Source organism: Equus asinus, chromosome 8 (genome assembly GCF_041296235.1).
Source record: "Equus asinus isolate D_3611 breed Donkey chromosome 8, EquAss-T2T_v2, whole genome shotgun sequence".
NCBI classification, from domain to species: Eukaryota; Metazoa; Chordata; class Mammalia; order Perissodactyla; family Equidae; genus Equus; species Equus asinus.
This window is the reverse complement of record NC_091797.1, coordinates 92,152,601-92,169,488: the sequence shown is the minus strand read 5'-3', so window position 1 is coordinate 92,169,488 and position 16,888 is coordinate 92,152,601. Positions and strand designations below refer to the sequence as shown.

The 16,888-nt window shown below is 46.8% G+C and overlaps 1 protein-coding gene across 6 annotated transcripts in view; it reads left to right on the top strand.

Annotated features, from left to right (window-relative positions):
* Positions 1 to 4,197: 4,197 nt before the first annotated feature.
* ASCC2 (activating signal cointegrator 1 complex subunit 2) overlaps positions 4,198 to 16,888 on the top strand; it is a 39,115-nt gene continuing 26,424 nt past the window's right edge. For 2 of the 6 annotated variants that reach the window (XM_070516339.1, XM_070516338.1), the window contains exons 1-4: positions 4,217 to 4,351; positions 8,357 to 8,454; positions 14,454 to 14,624; positions 15,794 to 15,923. In XM_070516339.1, coding sequence (XP_070372440.1) covers positions 8,374 to 8,454; positions 14,454 to 14,624; positions 15,794 to 15,923 — 382 coding nt within the window. In that variant the 5' untranslated portion in view covers positions 4,217 to 4,351; positions 8,357 to 8,373. Of the gene's footprint in view, positions 4,352 to 8,356; positions 8,455 to 13,925; positions 14,085 to 14,453; positions 14,625 to 15,793; positions 15,924 to 16,888 lie in introns of all 6 variants that reach the window. The other 4 variants (XM_070516336.1, XM_070516337.1, XM_070516340.1 and 1 more) reach the window with 4 other exon arrangements.

Genomic DNA, 16,888 nt, shown 5'->3' with positions numbered 1-16,888 from the left:
CTTGGCTTCATTCTTCAGTTCCAGGTGGTAGCCTCTGGCAGCTCCAAGCTTAGTTCATTCTTACTGCCAGAAATCTCATTAGAAAGAGAGCTTTTCTTTCACTTTGATTCCAATAAAGAACCCAGAGTTACGTATCATTGGATAAGTTTGAAGCATGTATCTATTCTTGAGCCAGTCACTGTGGCTCGGGGTTTGGAATACGCCAATTGACCAGGCTCATCTTAGATTGATGTGGTAGCCAGGGTCCAAGATGGCTGCCAATGATCTTGCCTTCTGATATTCATGCCCTTGTATAGTCCCCTTCCACATTAAAACAAGTCTAGCCTATGTGACCAATAGAAATATGGCTGAAATGATGGTGTGTGACTTCCAAAGCTAGGTCATAGAGGCATTGCTGCTTCTGCTTTGATCTCCTGGATTGCTCCCTCTGAAGGAAGCCAGGGGCCATGTTGTGGGGATATTCAAGCAGCCCTGTGGAAAGGAACTCTTGCGAACAGCCAGTACCAACTTGCCAGCCATATGAAAACGCCACCTTGGAAGTGGATTCTTCAGCTCTGATCAAACCTTTAGAAGAGTGCAGTGCCGGCTAACATCGGATTGCATCTTCATGAGAAACTCTGAACCAGAACCACCCAACCAAGTCACTTTGGAATTCCTAACCCATAGAAACCATAAGTGATTATTACTGTTTTAAGCCACTGAGTTTTGCGGTGATTTGTTGCATAGCAATAGATAACTAATACGACTGCACACCCCTCAACTCTGGGTGAGGAGTCAGTCCCACATCTTCATGTGGACCAAAGTGGGAAGGATGGTGCTCTGAGGAGTAATCAAGTTACTGTTAGTGGGAAAACAGAGGAAATAAACCCTGGGCAGGCCACACAACAGCTAACTCCAACAATGGGTGCTTCATAAACACACGCTTGCTGGAGGATTGAAGCACAAAGGTAATACTGATTCATTTTAGGTGACTCAGAGCATCTGGGTCAGATATTTCCATGCTGATTTTCTAGCTCCAAATACTGAGAGATTTTCTCCCTAGTTATCCCTAGACCTGACTGGTTATGAGCACCACAGACACTCGCCTCCTTTGCCAACTCAAATATTTGCTCTTAAAGTAAGCTAGTTGTTGTTGTTTTTCTTTTAATCTAGAGAATAGAGGCCTCAAAATTCCTCCGTACTTGCGTATGACTAATGTATGGTTTAAAGCTTCTCCTGTAAAAGTGGCTTTTTCATTTAATTCTGGTTGGACATATGTTTGTTCAGACAAGGACGGCTCCTTCGGAAGCTCACATTTCTCATTAATCTCTTCAGGCAAGGGAAAGAAAACAAAGATGAAAGAAATATAAGGGTTAACACTCTAACTGAGAGGGAGTCTCCTTCCTTCTTCCTTCCCTCCCTCCCTTCCTCCCTTCCTTCTTTTCTTCTCGCCACCAAAATTTCTTGAGCAGCTACTTTGTGCATGGCTTTTCTCTATTATCTCATTAAGCCTCCTAACGATGATGAAGTAGGTATTAATGACCCCTTTTAACGGATGAGGAAACTGAGACACGTTTGGAGAAGTTAGGTGTCCTGTTGGAAGTTTTTGTATTTCTACAGTCACATTATTTAACTCCAAAACCTCAGTGATATTAATACTCATAGGGAAAGATGAAACCAACTCATCCATTTTGCCAGAAATCCTATTTTAATTTTCTCTGTACCAAAGGCTGCTACACATGATTTCCTTTCAACCAGGCACCAAGATACAGATTGCATTTCCCATGTGCCTACTGTGTGTGGTGCCAGAGTTAAAAAACACGGAGTTTATGGCATTTTTTTCTCTCCCTTCCATAGCAGTGGATGATCAGGTATCCTTGAAAAATGACAGCAATAAAGGGAAGCATCCACTGTTGGGAGACAGCTTGCAGCATTTGGCCGCAGAATTCTTCCTGGACTTGAGACTCCCAAATTTGCATCATGGAGCTTGAACAGGCCCCTGGTAGGGAGATTATGAGAGCAAGCTCTGGAGCCAGACAGAGCTGGGTTCAAATCCCCACTCCATCTACATGCAAGCTCTGTGACCCTGGTCTCGTCTCTAAACCTCTCTATAAAATAGGATAAAAATAGATTCTACCTCTTACAATTCTATAAAGAGTCAAGGAAATAATATATGTAGAATACTTAGTCCAGTGCCTAGAACGGAGAAAAGACCTGACAAACGTAGTCATTACTATCGTGGTTGGGCTTGCACCCCTCCTTCCTCTGCTGTAGACCTCTGTTTGATGTGTGTCCTCTAAGTATCTGTGGCAAGCAGACTTTCAGAAGGCCCCCAATGATTCCCACCTCCTGGTATTCACACCCTTGTGTAATCCCCTCTCCACGAGTCTGGGCAGGATCTGTGACTTGCTTCTAACAAAAAGAAGATGGCAAAGGTGAGATGATGTCACTTTCATGATTAGGATACATGAGAATGTGACTTCTGTCTTATTAGCCAACTCTCCCTATTGCCTTCTCAGCTTGCCTGCTTTGATGAAGCAGGCTGCCACATTGGAGAAGCCCATGTGTCAGGGAACTGAGAGCAGCCTCTGGCCAGAATCCAGCTGGGAACTGAGGCCTCAGTCCTACAGCCAATTCAATCCTGTTGAATTTGGCCAACAGCCACATGAATTTGGAAGCAGATCCTTCTTCACTTGAGCCTTCAGATGAGACTCCAGTGCTGGCTAACACCTTGATTGCAGCCTTGTGGGAGACCTTGATGCAGAGAAGCCAGCTAAGCTATGCCCAGATTCCAGATCCACAGAAAATGTGATATAATAAACGTGTGTTGTTATAAGCAAAGTCTGTGGTAATTTGTTAGGTAGCAATACATAACTAATAGAGTACCCAGTCCCTCCCAATCTATTCCTGGTTCAGAGCCCATCTTCCCTACTTCCTTTGCATCCTGCATTTATCACATTGCCTCATAGCTGTTGGTTTTCTTGCTTTCCCCTATCTTGTAAGCTACCCGGGGACAGGCACTGTGCTTGTCTTTCCTTGTAGCCCCAGTGCAAAGAGCAGAGCCTGGCACTAGGAGGGTGCAGGGTGCTAGATATTATTTTGTGACTCCCAAGGCTGGGTTGTGTACTCCATTAGGGTCTTCCGTAAGACCCTCTTGATAATGACATGATAATGATGGTTGTGGTTTTTTAACCCTTACTGTGTGCTAGGCACTGAGATGAAGCCAGGGATGTGTTTTGTTTGTTTATTTATTTATTTATTTGGAAGATTAGCCCTGAGCTAACATCCGCCTCCAAATCTCCTCTTTTTGCTGAGGAAGGTTGACCCTGAGCTGACATCCATGCCCATCTTCCTCTGCTTTACATGTGGGACGCCTACCACAGCATGGCTTGATAAGTGGTGCTTAGGTCCGCGCTGGGATCCGACCTGGTGAACCCCAGGCGGCCCAAGCAGCGGCATAGCGGAGCGCGAGCTTAACTACCACCAGGCCACCAGGCCGGCCCTAGGGATGTGTATTTTTAACTAGCTTTCTGTGACGGTTCTGATGCATAGCCAGGCTTGGGAACACTAATCCTACACCGCTTGAGACGTTCTGTGGAAAAATTACAGTCTGCTCTTAAGATAGCTATACATAGCCTCCTTCTTCATTTAAAAAACAAAATCTTTTTAATATTGCAAACGTACAGAAAAGTGCACAACTCACAGGTGTATAGTTTGATGACATGTAAAGCGAATACATCTTTGGAGCTACTCTAAGATGAAGACGGGGAATGTCCCCACCCTCACTGTGGCCCCTCTCATTCACCAGCCACAGAGATAACCACCATCCTAACCCCACCATCACTCATTAGTTTTGCCTTTTATAGAACTTCCTATAAACAAAATTGCAGTCTGTATTACTTTGTCTGCTTTCTTTCACTCAACATCACGTTTACGCTTTTGACTTGTTAAAACTACTCCTCTGGATTAAATCTGTAAAATGATGACTGTGAAGATTAGGAAGGAGATGGAAGCCTGGGATTCTGAGAAGCCGTGTATTATACTTGGATTTTCCAAGAGGTGGAATCACAAGCCACCCTTGGCCCACTTTCCATCCTCGCCGTTGAAGCCGGACCGAGATAGATGGGGATAGGGGGCGTGGTTACGGCCAGCCCCTTTCCTTGTGGGGGCGGAGTCTTAGGGCTGGGGGCGTGGCCCAGGGCCCTCGTTCCCGGCGGCAGTTGGCGCCGGGGGCGGAGCCGGGCGGAAGCTTCCTGTCTGCGCCTGCGGAATCGCCGTTTGACCCCGGAAGTGCCGGCGCTCTGGGAGCTGTCACTGTGGACTGCGGCGGCGGTGGCGGGGGCGGCTCAGCGCCGGTAGTGGAGCCGCCGAGGTGAGTGCGTGGCTGGGCCCTGCCGGATGCGGGGCAGCGGGCCTGGGAGGAGCCGCGGCAGTGCTTCTGGCGGCCTCAGTCCTCCTCTCCTCCACGGCGGGGCCGAGCCTTACGCTGTCCCAGGTGCCATGAATCGCCCCCCAAGGCCAGGGCGCTGAAACAGGGAGTTTTGGGTTCGAGACTCGGCACCAGAGTGACCTTGGACGAGTCACGCACCCCCACCCCCACCCCGGGCTTCAGTTTCCTCAGGGTTCATTCATTCGTTCAACAAACATGTCTAGAGTCTCCTACGTGCCAGGTACAGATCTAGGCACGGGGCATACAAACAGAGCAAGACAGACAAAGCTCCTGCCCTCAGGGAACGTACAGTCTAGTGGGAGGAGACAGTCAACGACAAATAAATGCACAAGATAAAGATATGATAGTAACTGGGGAAGTGAATACTTTAGATAGGGCAGTCTGGGAAGGTCTCTGAGGAGAGTGATACTGAATTGAGACCAGAAAGGTGATGACAGCCAGAGAAACTGAGGCAGCAGTAGTCCTGGGGATGCTCCCAGGCCATATTGTGATTGGTACTTGCACTGAGCTCCCCTTCTAAAGACAGCCTTTTCCTAACTTTTGGCTTCTGCTGCCTTGCTTGGCACTGGGGATGCAGTGATGGGCACGGACATCATCATGATCATTGTCCTTATCTTTCTAGTCTTTGCCCGGTTAACTTCTACCCATACTTTAGATGAAAACTGAGATCCTCCTTGGCGTCCTCCCTCCCTCATGTCAGTTCTGTCTGTTAAATGCTGTGATAATCCCTGGGCCTTACCTACATAGCATACATCATGGTATTGAGTTTTAGTCGTTTGTACGGCTATTTGATTAGTATCTGTCTTTCCCATGAAGACTGTAAGTTCTATAAAGGGCAGGGCCAGGTCTGTTATTTGCCCATCTTAGTATTCTCCGGGCTTCAGTGCCTGGCACATAGTAGGTGCTCAAAAATCTTTGAGTGGAGAACTGAGACGATTAACGCAGTCTTTGCTCTCCAGTGGTTCATAGAAGGTGTCTCCAGCCACCAGGTTATTGTCTTCTCTTTCTGATCATTCTCTCCTCTCCTTAAATGCTTCCTCACAGCCTTCAGATGAAAGGCCAAAATCTTTAGCATAGCATTGAGGCTCTTTTTAAACTGGCCCCCTCTTTCCTATCCAACCTCTTCTTTCCTCGCTTCTGTCATCCTCTCCCTGACTTTGTGTTTTCAATGTTACTAGATGCCTCCCCCTTCCTTCAAAGCCACAGGCTCTGAACCTTTGCTCATGCTTGCTCTTTGCTTGGAATGCCCTTCCTTCCCATCTTTTCCTTCTATCCTTCCACATCCAGGTTATAGGTCACTTTCTCTGTGACGTCCTCCCTTTCTCTGCTGTGCTTGTTTTGGAAATCTCCTGTTATAGCTCTAACCACACTGAATGATAGTCATTTACATGCCCAGGAACCAGAATGTATTCAGTCAGTGTTTGCTGAGTAAATAAGGAAGCCCAAAGTGCTTGGCCTGTGATTGGGACTTGAATAACAACTAAACTTTATCGAGTGCTTATTTTATGCTAAGTATTGTGTTGAACACTTAGCACTGATTACTTCTCACATGAACCCTGAGAGATTATGTACTATTATCATCCTGATTTTACAAATGAGGAAATCAAGGCTTATAGAGGTTAAGGAACTGTCTCAAGGTCTCAACATGGGTAGGAAAAGGTGGAGCCAGCGTTTGAACCCAGGCTGCAGAACTGTAAAGCTCTCTTTCAACCGTCACATCAGCCTGAGTCTGAACTGCCCTTCTAGGCTCTGGCTTATAGGAGTGGATTTCTTCTGAAAGCAGGTGTTGTTTCTACCTGTCTAGGCCTGGACTCTGTGGCCTAGAATTTAAAGGGTGGAGAGCTGCCTTCTCCTTATGACTCTTTCCCCACCCTAGATCCCCACACTGGACACTCCCACTACTGTCTTTGGAAGGTGAGCATGGAAAGAACTGGGCCTCTGAGTCATTTAGACTTCTGCACTGGTTAGCAGACCACTGATGTTTCTCGCTGCCCTCCCAGCATTGCTGGGGGGTTAGGAAAGAAGTATTTTTAGCATGTTCAGCACAAGAGACCCAGCTCCCAAGGTAGAAGAGCAGGGCTTCAGTTTCAACTTGGCCACTAATATATTTGCCCTGAGCAAATCACAGCCCCTCTTTGGACATCTGAGCGTAATAATCCTTGTCGCCCTTAACTGGGTTGTTGTGAGAGGCTAGTAAGATAGTAACTTGATTAGAAATAATGTAAACGCAACAGAGGATATTATCTACATTTTGCAAAGCTGAAGGGTGAAAACTCATCCCAAACCCCTTTCATTACTTTGCCTTGTAGGTTTTTTCAGGCCACCTCATGTGTGCAGGGACCATGTGTCTGATCCACTGAGATCCTAGAACTGGAACAGGCCTTGAGGACTGGACAGACAGATTCTCTCTTTTTACACCCCTCTCAGACGGATATCTTCACAGTCTTTAAAACAGCTCCTGAACCAAGATTCCCTGTGTACCAATCTGGTTCCCACCTCCTTACCTTTGCCCCTGCTGTTTCGTCTGTCTGGGGCACCCCTCTTCCCTGGCCAGTCTCCACTATCAAAACTCAACTCAGGCTCTCCTGATCCTTAAGGCTCTCCTCTAGAGATGCTTTCCTGCCAGCCACACCCCACACAAACTCATCTACACTAGACTCGGTACAGCAAATGGATATGAGCCAACCTGCTTCACCAACTACTAACTGACACGTTGGACAAGTTTCTTATTTTCTCTGAGCCTTTGTTTCCTCATTGGTAAAATGAAGTAATAATAGAACCAGCCTTAGAGTTGTTATGAACATCAATACATGTAAAGCGATTTAACATGTGTCAAGTGAGTTAATGCTGAGAAAAGCACTTAGAAGAGCGGCAGTACCTGATAAGCATGTTGCTCCTGCTGCTGTTGTCATTATTATTATTGGACCGTAAGCTCCCCCAGGGCAGAGACCCTGCCTCATCAGTCTGTCATCTTAATACCAGGGCCGGGCCTGATAGCTGAGACACAGACACTCATATATACATATATGACCCGTGAAACTCATAGCTGACCATGCCCCTCAACTCATCTGTGAGGGCCTAAGAGGTGACAATTTCCTCATCTCAGCCTTGATATGTCTTCAGTTTGTCATTGAGACTGTGCTGGCCTTTTATGGCATGTTTTTTAGAGGGCCTAATTCACTTCCATTCCATGATTCAGCCAATATGCATACCCCTCCTGAGGGTCAGGCCAAGTGGTACTGTGAAAAGGATGGCAGACGAGAAGACAGGAGATGTGGGGTGTGCCACTCACTGACTCTGAGGCTGGTTTGGGCCTCTGTAGAAAGGAGCTTGCGATGGCAGCTTTCTATGAGTTTTCTTATCTTCCCTGGTCCTTCTGTTCATCCATGTCCTTCTTCCCTGAAGCCTAGAGAAGCTGTAAAATCTTAACACCCTTTACAAGTGAGGAAAGGCCCATGGCCCCAAGCCTCAAAAGGTTTAAAATTTGGTTAGAGTTATAAGAAGATTATTCTCATATTCACTCGATCATCAAACATTTGACAAGGCTGCCTCTGTACCAGGCCTGTGCTGGTCAAGGGAAAAATAGCAAGAGAAGGTGAACTCGGGCGCTGTCTTCACAGAGTTCACAGGGTAAGGAGGGTGTGGAGCTGGAGCCATGATAAAGATAATCTAGAGACTTTTAGCCAGTAATTCTCAAAGGGGATGGGGATATATCAGGAGTCTCCTGGGGAGTGTTTTCCTCCTCAGCTGAGAATGCCTGCTTTAGGCAGAAAAGTCACTTCAGTGTGGATTCGAGGCCTGCATCAGGAACAGCCTGAGGCCGGAGGTTGAAGCTTCTCTCCTGGCTCTGGGATCAGTGCCAGAGCAGGCCCCTGCCCCCAGGAGCCTATGTATCTGCTCTCTTCTTCCCACCCATATTCCTTTCAGGAGGGTCACACAGCACAATGCCAGCTCTGCCCCTGGACCAACTCCAGATCACCCACAAGGACCTGAAGACAGGAAAGCTGAGGACTTCACCAGCGCTGGTGAGCCGGTGCCTTGAACCCGTTCAGCCTGATATTATCATTTGTGCAATTTCAGAAGCAAAAAGTGAATTCCTTCTTTATCTGTTTTAAGAATAACCTGAGGGCCATGGTCAGTAATTCTGAAGCTGGGGCACCACTAGCTCCTTCCAGGCCCAGTGTAGAAGTTTCCTTTCCAAGCAGCAGCTTGAATTTGAGTAGTAGTTTCCATATCACCACCTCACACCTTCCCCCAAAACATTTCATTTTGAATCAGAGTCTAATGGCAGTTCTGACTCAGCCTGGGCTGGCCTAGAAATGGATCCAGGCCAAAGCTGGGATAGGGGATTTGACCCTGCAGGAGGTGTTCAGGTTTCAGGTAGGCCCTTTTCAGAGCTATCTCAGCTGCTATCCACACTGTGGAGGGAACACTGATTTCAGAGGTCAGGCCGTCTTTTATCTCAACGGGCTTAGAAGTGCCACATACAGACTCAGCAGGGCTCGTGAGACTGAAAAATAAGGAGGCTGTGAGCATGCCGATTACCAGCTGCAGAGGGAGATTAGAGCCACGGAGAGGTGCCAGGCTGCTGAAGAAGGAGACAGGCGTGGGGACTGGAGTCCGCATACCCACTTGCGGTTTTCCCAAGAATATGAGCTTACTCGAACAAGGTGGGAGGAAGTATTTTCTGGGGGCTCGAGTAAAGTCGTGGGAAACAAGAGCTTGGTGTTTTATTTCCTGCATTCTGGATGGCTTCCTATTACTTCCTAAGTACTCTCTAATAATAGCACTTAACATTTATAGAGCACTCGCTCTGGGCCAAAACCTTTCTAAACACTTCACCTGGATTATCTCGTTTAAGCCACACCACAGTCCTATGAGTAGGAATTTTAATTATCCCCATTTTATAGATGAGGAAACCAAGAATTCAAGGTCACAGAACTAGGAAATTATTGGAACCAGGAAGGGAACCCAGCTAGGCTGACCCTGGAGCCCATACCCTTAACGTTTCTGCTATAAAGCCTCTCGTTACATACCTTTTTTTTTTTTAAGATTTTATTTTTCCTTTTTCTCTCCAAAGTCCCCCGGTACCTAGTTGTATATTTTTAGTTGTGGGTCCTTCTAGTTGTGGCATGTGGGACTCTGCCTCAGCATGGCTTGATGAGCAGTGCCATGTCTGCACCCAGGATTCAAACCGGTGAACCCTGGACCTCCAAAATAGAGGGTGTGAGCTTAACCACTCGGCTGTGGGGCCGGCCCCATACATAACCTTTTTATGTAAGGAGAATATTTATCAGAAAATCTAAAACTGTTCTCTCCAACAGGGTAGCCATTTGCTACCTGTAGAGGTTGAGCATTTGAAATGTGAATAGTTCGACTGGGGAAATACCTGGGTTTTTAATTTAGTTTTAGTTAATTTAAATTAAAACAGCCCCATCTGGTGAGTGCCTACCGTATTGGCCAGTGCAGGTGTAACTGCCAGAGCAGTTCAGTTATCACAGAAAGCTCTCTTGGACAGCGTGGGTGGAGACTGGCTCCTTGAGAGGTTGAGTTTGATTTTCCTCCTCTGTCCTTCCCCTTGTACTGAACACCTAGGTTGCTAGATGGTGGGCTCTGTGAGAGCAGGGACCTGGTCCTGTCCCTTCACTCTGGTTTCCCAGTGCCAGACACGTAGTAGGCTCTCAGGAAACATTTAGTAAATAAATTAAGGACCTCAGCCAGGCCTTGTGCCAGGTGCTGGAGCTACAAAGAGAGAAAACGTAGTTCCTACCCTTGAGGGGCCCATGGTCTGAGAGAAAATCAGACCAGAAGCTTCTCTACAGTGTGATCAGGGTTGTGATAGAAGGAAGTCCAGGCTACTTACTATGTGAGCCCAGAACCCAGGCCAAAGGAGTGTATAGGGGCAGGGAGGTCTTGGGGGTTGTGGGAGGGCACGCGCAGCCAGGGAAGACTTCCTGAAGGAGGTGGATCCTGAACTGAGTATTGAAGGGAGACTAAGCACTAGCTGGGCAGAGCAATGCAAGAGAGGTGGACCTGGCAGGAGGATCCAAGTATGCTGGCCTGGAGTCTTGAGAGAGCCTGACTCCTACACTGACCACCAGTCGCCCGGGGTGGAAGCAGTATCACAGAGTTAAGGAGCACAGGCTTTGTGTTAAACCTCACACAAACTTGGCTGAATGGCTTTGGGCAAGTTACTTAACCTCTCTAAGCCTCAGGATCCCAAACGGGTAATAACAGAACAGCTTTGTGGGGTGGTCATGAGGATTAAATGAGACGTCTGTGAATTAGCACTGTGCCTAGAAGATAATAAGCAGTCATGATAGTGATGACAACAGTAGCCGCAACAGAAGCATTGAATGGGGGTAAGATGGGAAGAGGGACAAGCTGAGGAAGACGGCTGCCTGATTGAGGAGGGGCCTTGCTGGCCGTGCTGAAGGGTGTTACCCTGCAGGCCGCTGGAAGCTCCTGAAAGATTGATTGTCCGGAGAGTTCTACCCACCATATATTTGTCTCAAGTCCCAACTTGGGACAAGAAGATCTCTAGCCAAGGGACAGCTACCACACTGCCTTAGCAGAGTGCTAGGTGGAGCTAATGTTTCTTGAGGAGCTACTGTGTGCACAGCACATACTTAGTGCTATTGAAGATCGAAAGAAATAAAGTCTTGGGCTAGAATGGTGAATGAGCTCGTGAGGAAGAGAAGACTCATATAAGTGGAACATTTGGAGAACAGTGCATAGTGGTTTCTTATCAAGATAAATAGAAGTTTGGTGGGTAGAGAATGTTTAGACAGCTTCACAGAGCAAGTGGGACCTAGGCCAGGCTTGAAGGGTGGAAGATACAAGTGGGGCCCGCTGCTCCCTGCTCTGAAGTCTTTTGTGACCCCCCATTACCTACAGGATAAACTCCCCGCTCTTGAGCTTGAGCTTGGCTTTCAAGGTCCTTCATTACCTCCATTCATTCCCTTGTCCAGCTAGCAAAGGTATGTGGACAGTCTGCTCGACTCCAGGCACTGTTCTAGAGACTGGGAGTGCTGCGGTGAGCAAGGCTCAGACGGCCTCCAGAGACCTACAGGCGAGTGGGGGACACAGAGAAGGCAGGCCCTCCCTTTTTATGTAAGTTTATTGGGATGTCATTGAAGGACAATAAACTGCATATATTCAAAGTATACAACTTGATTGGTTTTGACATCTGCATACACCGACAAAGCTGTAACCATAACCAAGATAATGAACGTTTCTACCACTCCCCAAAATTTCCTCGTGCCCCTCTATAGTCCATTCCTTATTCTCTCCCCATCCGCAGCATCCACTGATCTGAAAGCCCTTTTGATGCTGGTGCTGCAATCAGGAAAGCATGGAGGGCAAGTGCTGATGGAGCCCAGGTGAACCCTAACCCAGTCATGGGTGGGAGTTGGGGAGACTTCCTGGAGGAGGTGAGGTCAGAGCTGGGGTGAGAGGGACAAGCAGTGAGACCAGGATGGCACATAGGTACCATAGGTCATTTAGTAGGTCTGCAGTGTAAGCGTTGGTTCAAATCCTGCCTCAGTTGACCTTGGTAAAGTTCCTGAACCTTACTGAGTCTTTGTTTCCTTCTCTGTAACATGGGGAGAATACGATCTCCCTTTTAAATAGTTGTTGTAGGTAAAAAAGAAATAGAAACATGCCCACTTGGCAGCAGCACAGGGCGGGTCCTTGCTAAGTGGTGGCTTTTATTATCATCATTCCAACATTCTCTCTCCAAATCCATCTCCCACCGCCCAGTGCAATCTGTGCCCTTTGTTTTATGGCCCATTTTTATGCTTCCATAAAAATACTGTTTCTTCCATCTAAAAATCCTCATCCTCCAAGGCCTACTCGGATGCTGCCTGCCCTGTGAAGCCATCCCTTGTCCTCTAGGTGTAGTTAATCGCCTCTTGTACTCCCATGGTCCCTCTGCCAGGTTTGAGCTGTCACTTCCTCTGTTTTGTGCTCACTTGATGGCTTAGATGTGCGTCTTCCCCTGTGGAGCATGGGCTCTGTTGAGCACGCAGAAGCTTTCTTCACGTGCCCCACCACGTGGCACAGTGGAGTGCCAGCACATGTTTGTAGGATTGCAAGGAAGGTAGAAACTGAGGGCTATATGTGTGTGTGTGTGTGTGTCTGTTGGGGGGAGTGGGAAGCAGTGAGTAGCCTGGCTTAAGAAGTGACCTAAGAGGTGAGGTATCAACAGAGAGGAGGGTGGGGAGCTTGGAAACAAAGATGAATTTAGGCCCTGGAGAGTAGTTTGAACTTGTTTCAGTCAGCAGGATTCCTTTTTCGAAAGATTTGTACCTGGAACCCCACTGTATAAATTCTGACTTAAATGGGAGGGGTCCTGAAGACCCACCCGATAGGTGGGCCCCGAGGAATCCTTGTGGGATTCAAAGACTCTACAGTCTGAAAACTTGCATAAAGCAGGAGGGAGGCATAAGTGGTTCTCGAGGAGACTGAGCAATCAGTGGTGATTTTCCTATTCTGCCTGGACTCACAGACCTGGAAGTGGGTGGGTTGTGGTTGATAACAGCTGAGACATTGCCTGGCCTTCCTCCTATTACCACTTCCCCTGGAGAAAGCAGCCCTTATGTAGGCAGAGGAGAAAACTGAGCTCATCGTCTATGGTGAACAAAGTAAGGTTTGTTCATGGCAAGGTAAGGGTTGCAAGAGAGAACTTGTGATTCTCAGCCGAGCCCTGCAACGACTTGATTAGCATCTTTTCTTTAAAAAAAAATTACTGAAGTTTTTTTCTCATTATAAAAAGGATGTAGCACAATGATACGTATGGCATGATAGTATTTGTATAGGAAAGATGAAAACAGATCTAAGCAAATACTTATATGGGTATATTTTAACATAAATGCCTAGAAAGGGTCTGCGAAGACACTCACCAGATGGTGTGTGGTTACCTCTGGGAGGACACGGGTACTGGGAGTGTGGTCCCAGGTGACTCACCTTCTCTGTAGTATTGAAAATTTTTGAAAGAAAAGATGCTTATGTCTCATTTGTATAATTAAAAAATAATTTAAAAAGTAAATACATGTTCATTTTTTAAAAATTGGAAAATACATTCAAGTCATAATCCCCCCCACCAGAGATAACGACTATTAGCTTTGTGGTGTTGTCCTCTCCCCACTTTTTTTTTAACCTATACCAGAGTATGAATGTATTAAATATATGTACTTTTGAAAAAAATCTAAAAACTGATTTTACTAAATAGAGAGGTTTGTATCCTGCTCTTTCTTCCCTTAACCTTTCCCCGTGTCATTGAATAGTCTCCAAAAAACATGGTTTTTAATGCCCACCTAGTGTTCCCTGGATGCAACCAAGCCCCCTTTGTTAGAGACACTTGGTTCTTTATGCTTCAAAGCTCCTTGGAGGGTCACCGGTTGGAACAGCCAAGTGTTGTCATTGCTGTGGGTTGGCAGATGGGCCCTTGCTGACTAACCTTTGCCACGTTAACACGTGGTTTTTGGATCCGTAGCACCCAGAGCAGAAGGCAGACCGGTATTTTGTGTTATACAAACCGCCCCCTAAAGACAACATTCCCGCCCTAGTGGAGGAGTACCTGGAACGCGCCACCTTCGTAGCCAATGACCTCGACTGGCTCCTGGCCTTGCCTCACGATAAATTCTGGTGCCAGGTAACATTCTATCAAAATTAACGCTTAGACAAAGCACATGACATGCCATTGGTTGGTTGCTGTTGTTGTTTTTCTCCCCCTAGGAGATGCTTTTTTCTCTACTTCTTACACTGGATCCTTAACAGCAAATTATGGTTTGGATTGCTCTGTATTGTATCACAATCTTAATGATGTTTACACAACGCCTTCCAACATGTCATTTTTAGAAACTTGTGTTTAGCCCTTGCTTCATGCCTACCTCCTTGGTCCCTTGGGGTTGGAATGTTTGCCATAGGCCAGGGTTGATGGGCCACGAGCCCCTGTGCAGTCCACCCACATGCCCTTGAGCCTCAGTGACAAATCCTCGCTTTCCTGTGTCACTTGGCTTAGGTTATCTTTGATGAGACCCTGCAGAAGTGCCTGGACTCCTACCTGCGCTATGTCCCCCGAAAGTTCGACGAGTGGGTGGCCCCGGCCCCTGAGGTTGTTGACATGCAGAAGCGCCTCCACCGAAGTGTTTTTCTCACCTTCCTCCGCATGTCTACTCACAAGGAATCCAAAGTAAGCCCCTGATCCTGTGACAGGTCGACACCCGACACCCAACACCTCTGTGCCGGACTCTCTGCCCCTGGGAAGGAAGGCTCTGGAAGTATTGAGTTTCCTCTTTGTCTCCCTCCACCTCTCTTCCCACTGTTGGGGAAGAAATCTGTGTCACCTCCTTATTCTCTAATTCACCGAGTCGGTCTGCGTTACACCCAGTGTTTTCATCAATGGGAGCCGAGGGCCCTTTGCCAGTTGACGCATGACTGTGCCTTTTCTCGTGCGTCAGAGTGTGAAAACATTAATTCCGATTTTTTAAAGGAACTTGTATGTACTTTCTAAAAACCTTTACTGTTTCTTATTTGTGATTTTAAATATAATAATACTGCCTCTAAACAATTCAAACATTACAGAAATATTTTATAGATAGAGAAGGTCACCCACAAATCACCCCCCCCCCCAAATAACCACTGTTAAGGTGATGTTGCTTCAGGGAATTTTTTTTCCTTTCAATAGTGTGTGTGTATGTATTTAAAATACAGGATCTTGCTTTTTTGTTTTTTACTTTTTTAGTATGCAGTTTTTCAAATATACACAAAAATAAAATGAATCCCATGTACCCATCACCTAGCTTCAACAATTATCAACATTTTGCTGATCTTGTTTTCCCTTTCTTCCTGAGTTTTTTTTTCTTCTCCCCAAAGCCCCAGTGCATGGTTGTATATTCTAGTTGTAACTCCTTCTACTTCTTTTCTGTGAGCTGCCACCACTGCATGGCAACTGACAGGTGGTGTGGTTCTATGACCAGGAAATGAACCCGGGCTTCTGGAGTGGAGAGCATGGAACTTTAGCCACTAGACCATCAGGGCTGGCTCCTGAGTTTTCTTTTTGGGGGTATTTTAAAGCAATCCCAGGCATCATGGTAAATTACCAATAAACATGTTAGGATGAATCCCCAACTGACTATTTTATAGTGTGCTTTTGCTTCTTTTTACATTAAAATGAAGACTGGCCTTTGCTCCAGGTCAGTGGCTGAGGCTCAGACATGTCCACAGTGTGGACAGACCTTCATTTCTTAGCCAGTCCCCTGTTGACAGACCTGAAGTTTGTTTTTCGTGAGTTTGCTATTACTTTACAATGCATGTGCTCTCGGAAAGTGTCTCATCCTTTCTCTCTGCACTGTCCCTTAGGAGCATTTCATTTCCCCCTCCGCGTTTGGAGAAATCCTCTACAATAACTTCCTGTTTGACATCCCAAAGATCCTGGACCTCTGCGTTCTCTTTGGAAAAGGCAACTCACCGCTGCTCCAGAAGATGATAGGTGTGTAGGGCGTGGAGCCTCAGGGGATGCACAGAGACAGCCCCAAACTAGACGTTCCACAGGCAGATGCCTAGATGAACGCAGGGGGATTCAGAGCAGCAGTGGCGGGTGGTGCTTGGAAATGACTTAACAGATAAGGTGTGTCAACTCTGAAAGAAGTGACTAGGTGGTGATGGAGGAGTGGAGACAAAAATGTGTACCGCATGGTTACTCAAGGACTTTGAAGTCTTAGTATGAGGCCATGTGTCAAACGGTTGACACATGGGGACATGTCCTGGCGACACATGAGGTAGGGACGTTTGCTTTGGCCACAAGAGTAAGAAGAGCAGTGAGAACTAACCTTTATTTGAGTGCTTGCTGGGGGCCTGGCCCTCTGCTGAGCATTCCTCATGTGTTATCTCAATTGATCCTCACAGCAGCCCTCTGACATAAATGCTATCCTCATCCGCATTTACAGATAAAGAAACGTTAAAAGGTGAGAGATTTGCCTGAGAGACCATGACTAATAAGTGGCCAAGCTGGGACTTATGTCCACGTAGGCCTGACTCTCAAGCTCTTGTTCTTTGCCACTCCCTGCTTCAGGGATAATGGGGCTACCCTAAAAATGTCGTGATTTGCATTGTGGCTGAGAACAGATGGGGGCAGAGTTCAGAGAGGACTCTTTTGGGTTGTGAAAGGAACGGATGTCAGCAGTAGGATCCTGTCATTGCCGGAAGGTCCATTCAGAGACGGAAGCTTTGTTGGGGTCTCACAGAGGGAACAACACCCCAGTGGAGTCTTCTTCGACTCGCAGCTCATGGCATTCTGGAATGGAGAGGTGCTCACCCTGAACACCCCTACCAGCCTTCCTTGCCCTGAGATTATAGGACACAGTCTTCCAGACAACCAGTTACAAAGCTGGGTTATCTCTTGAAACGATTTCCTTCCTTCTTTCCTTTTTTTTAAATTTCCTAATAATAAAGGTA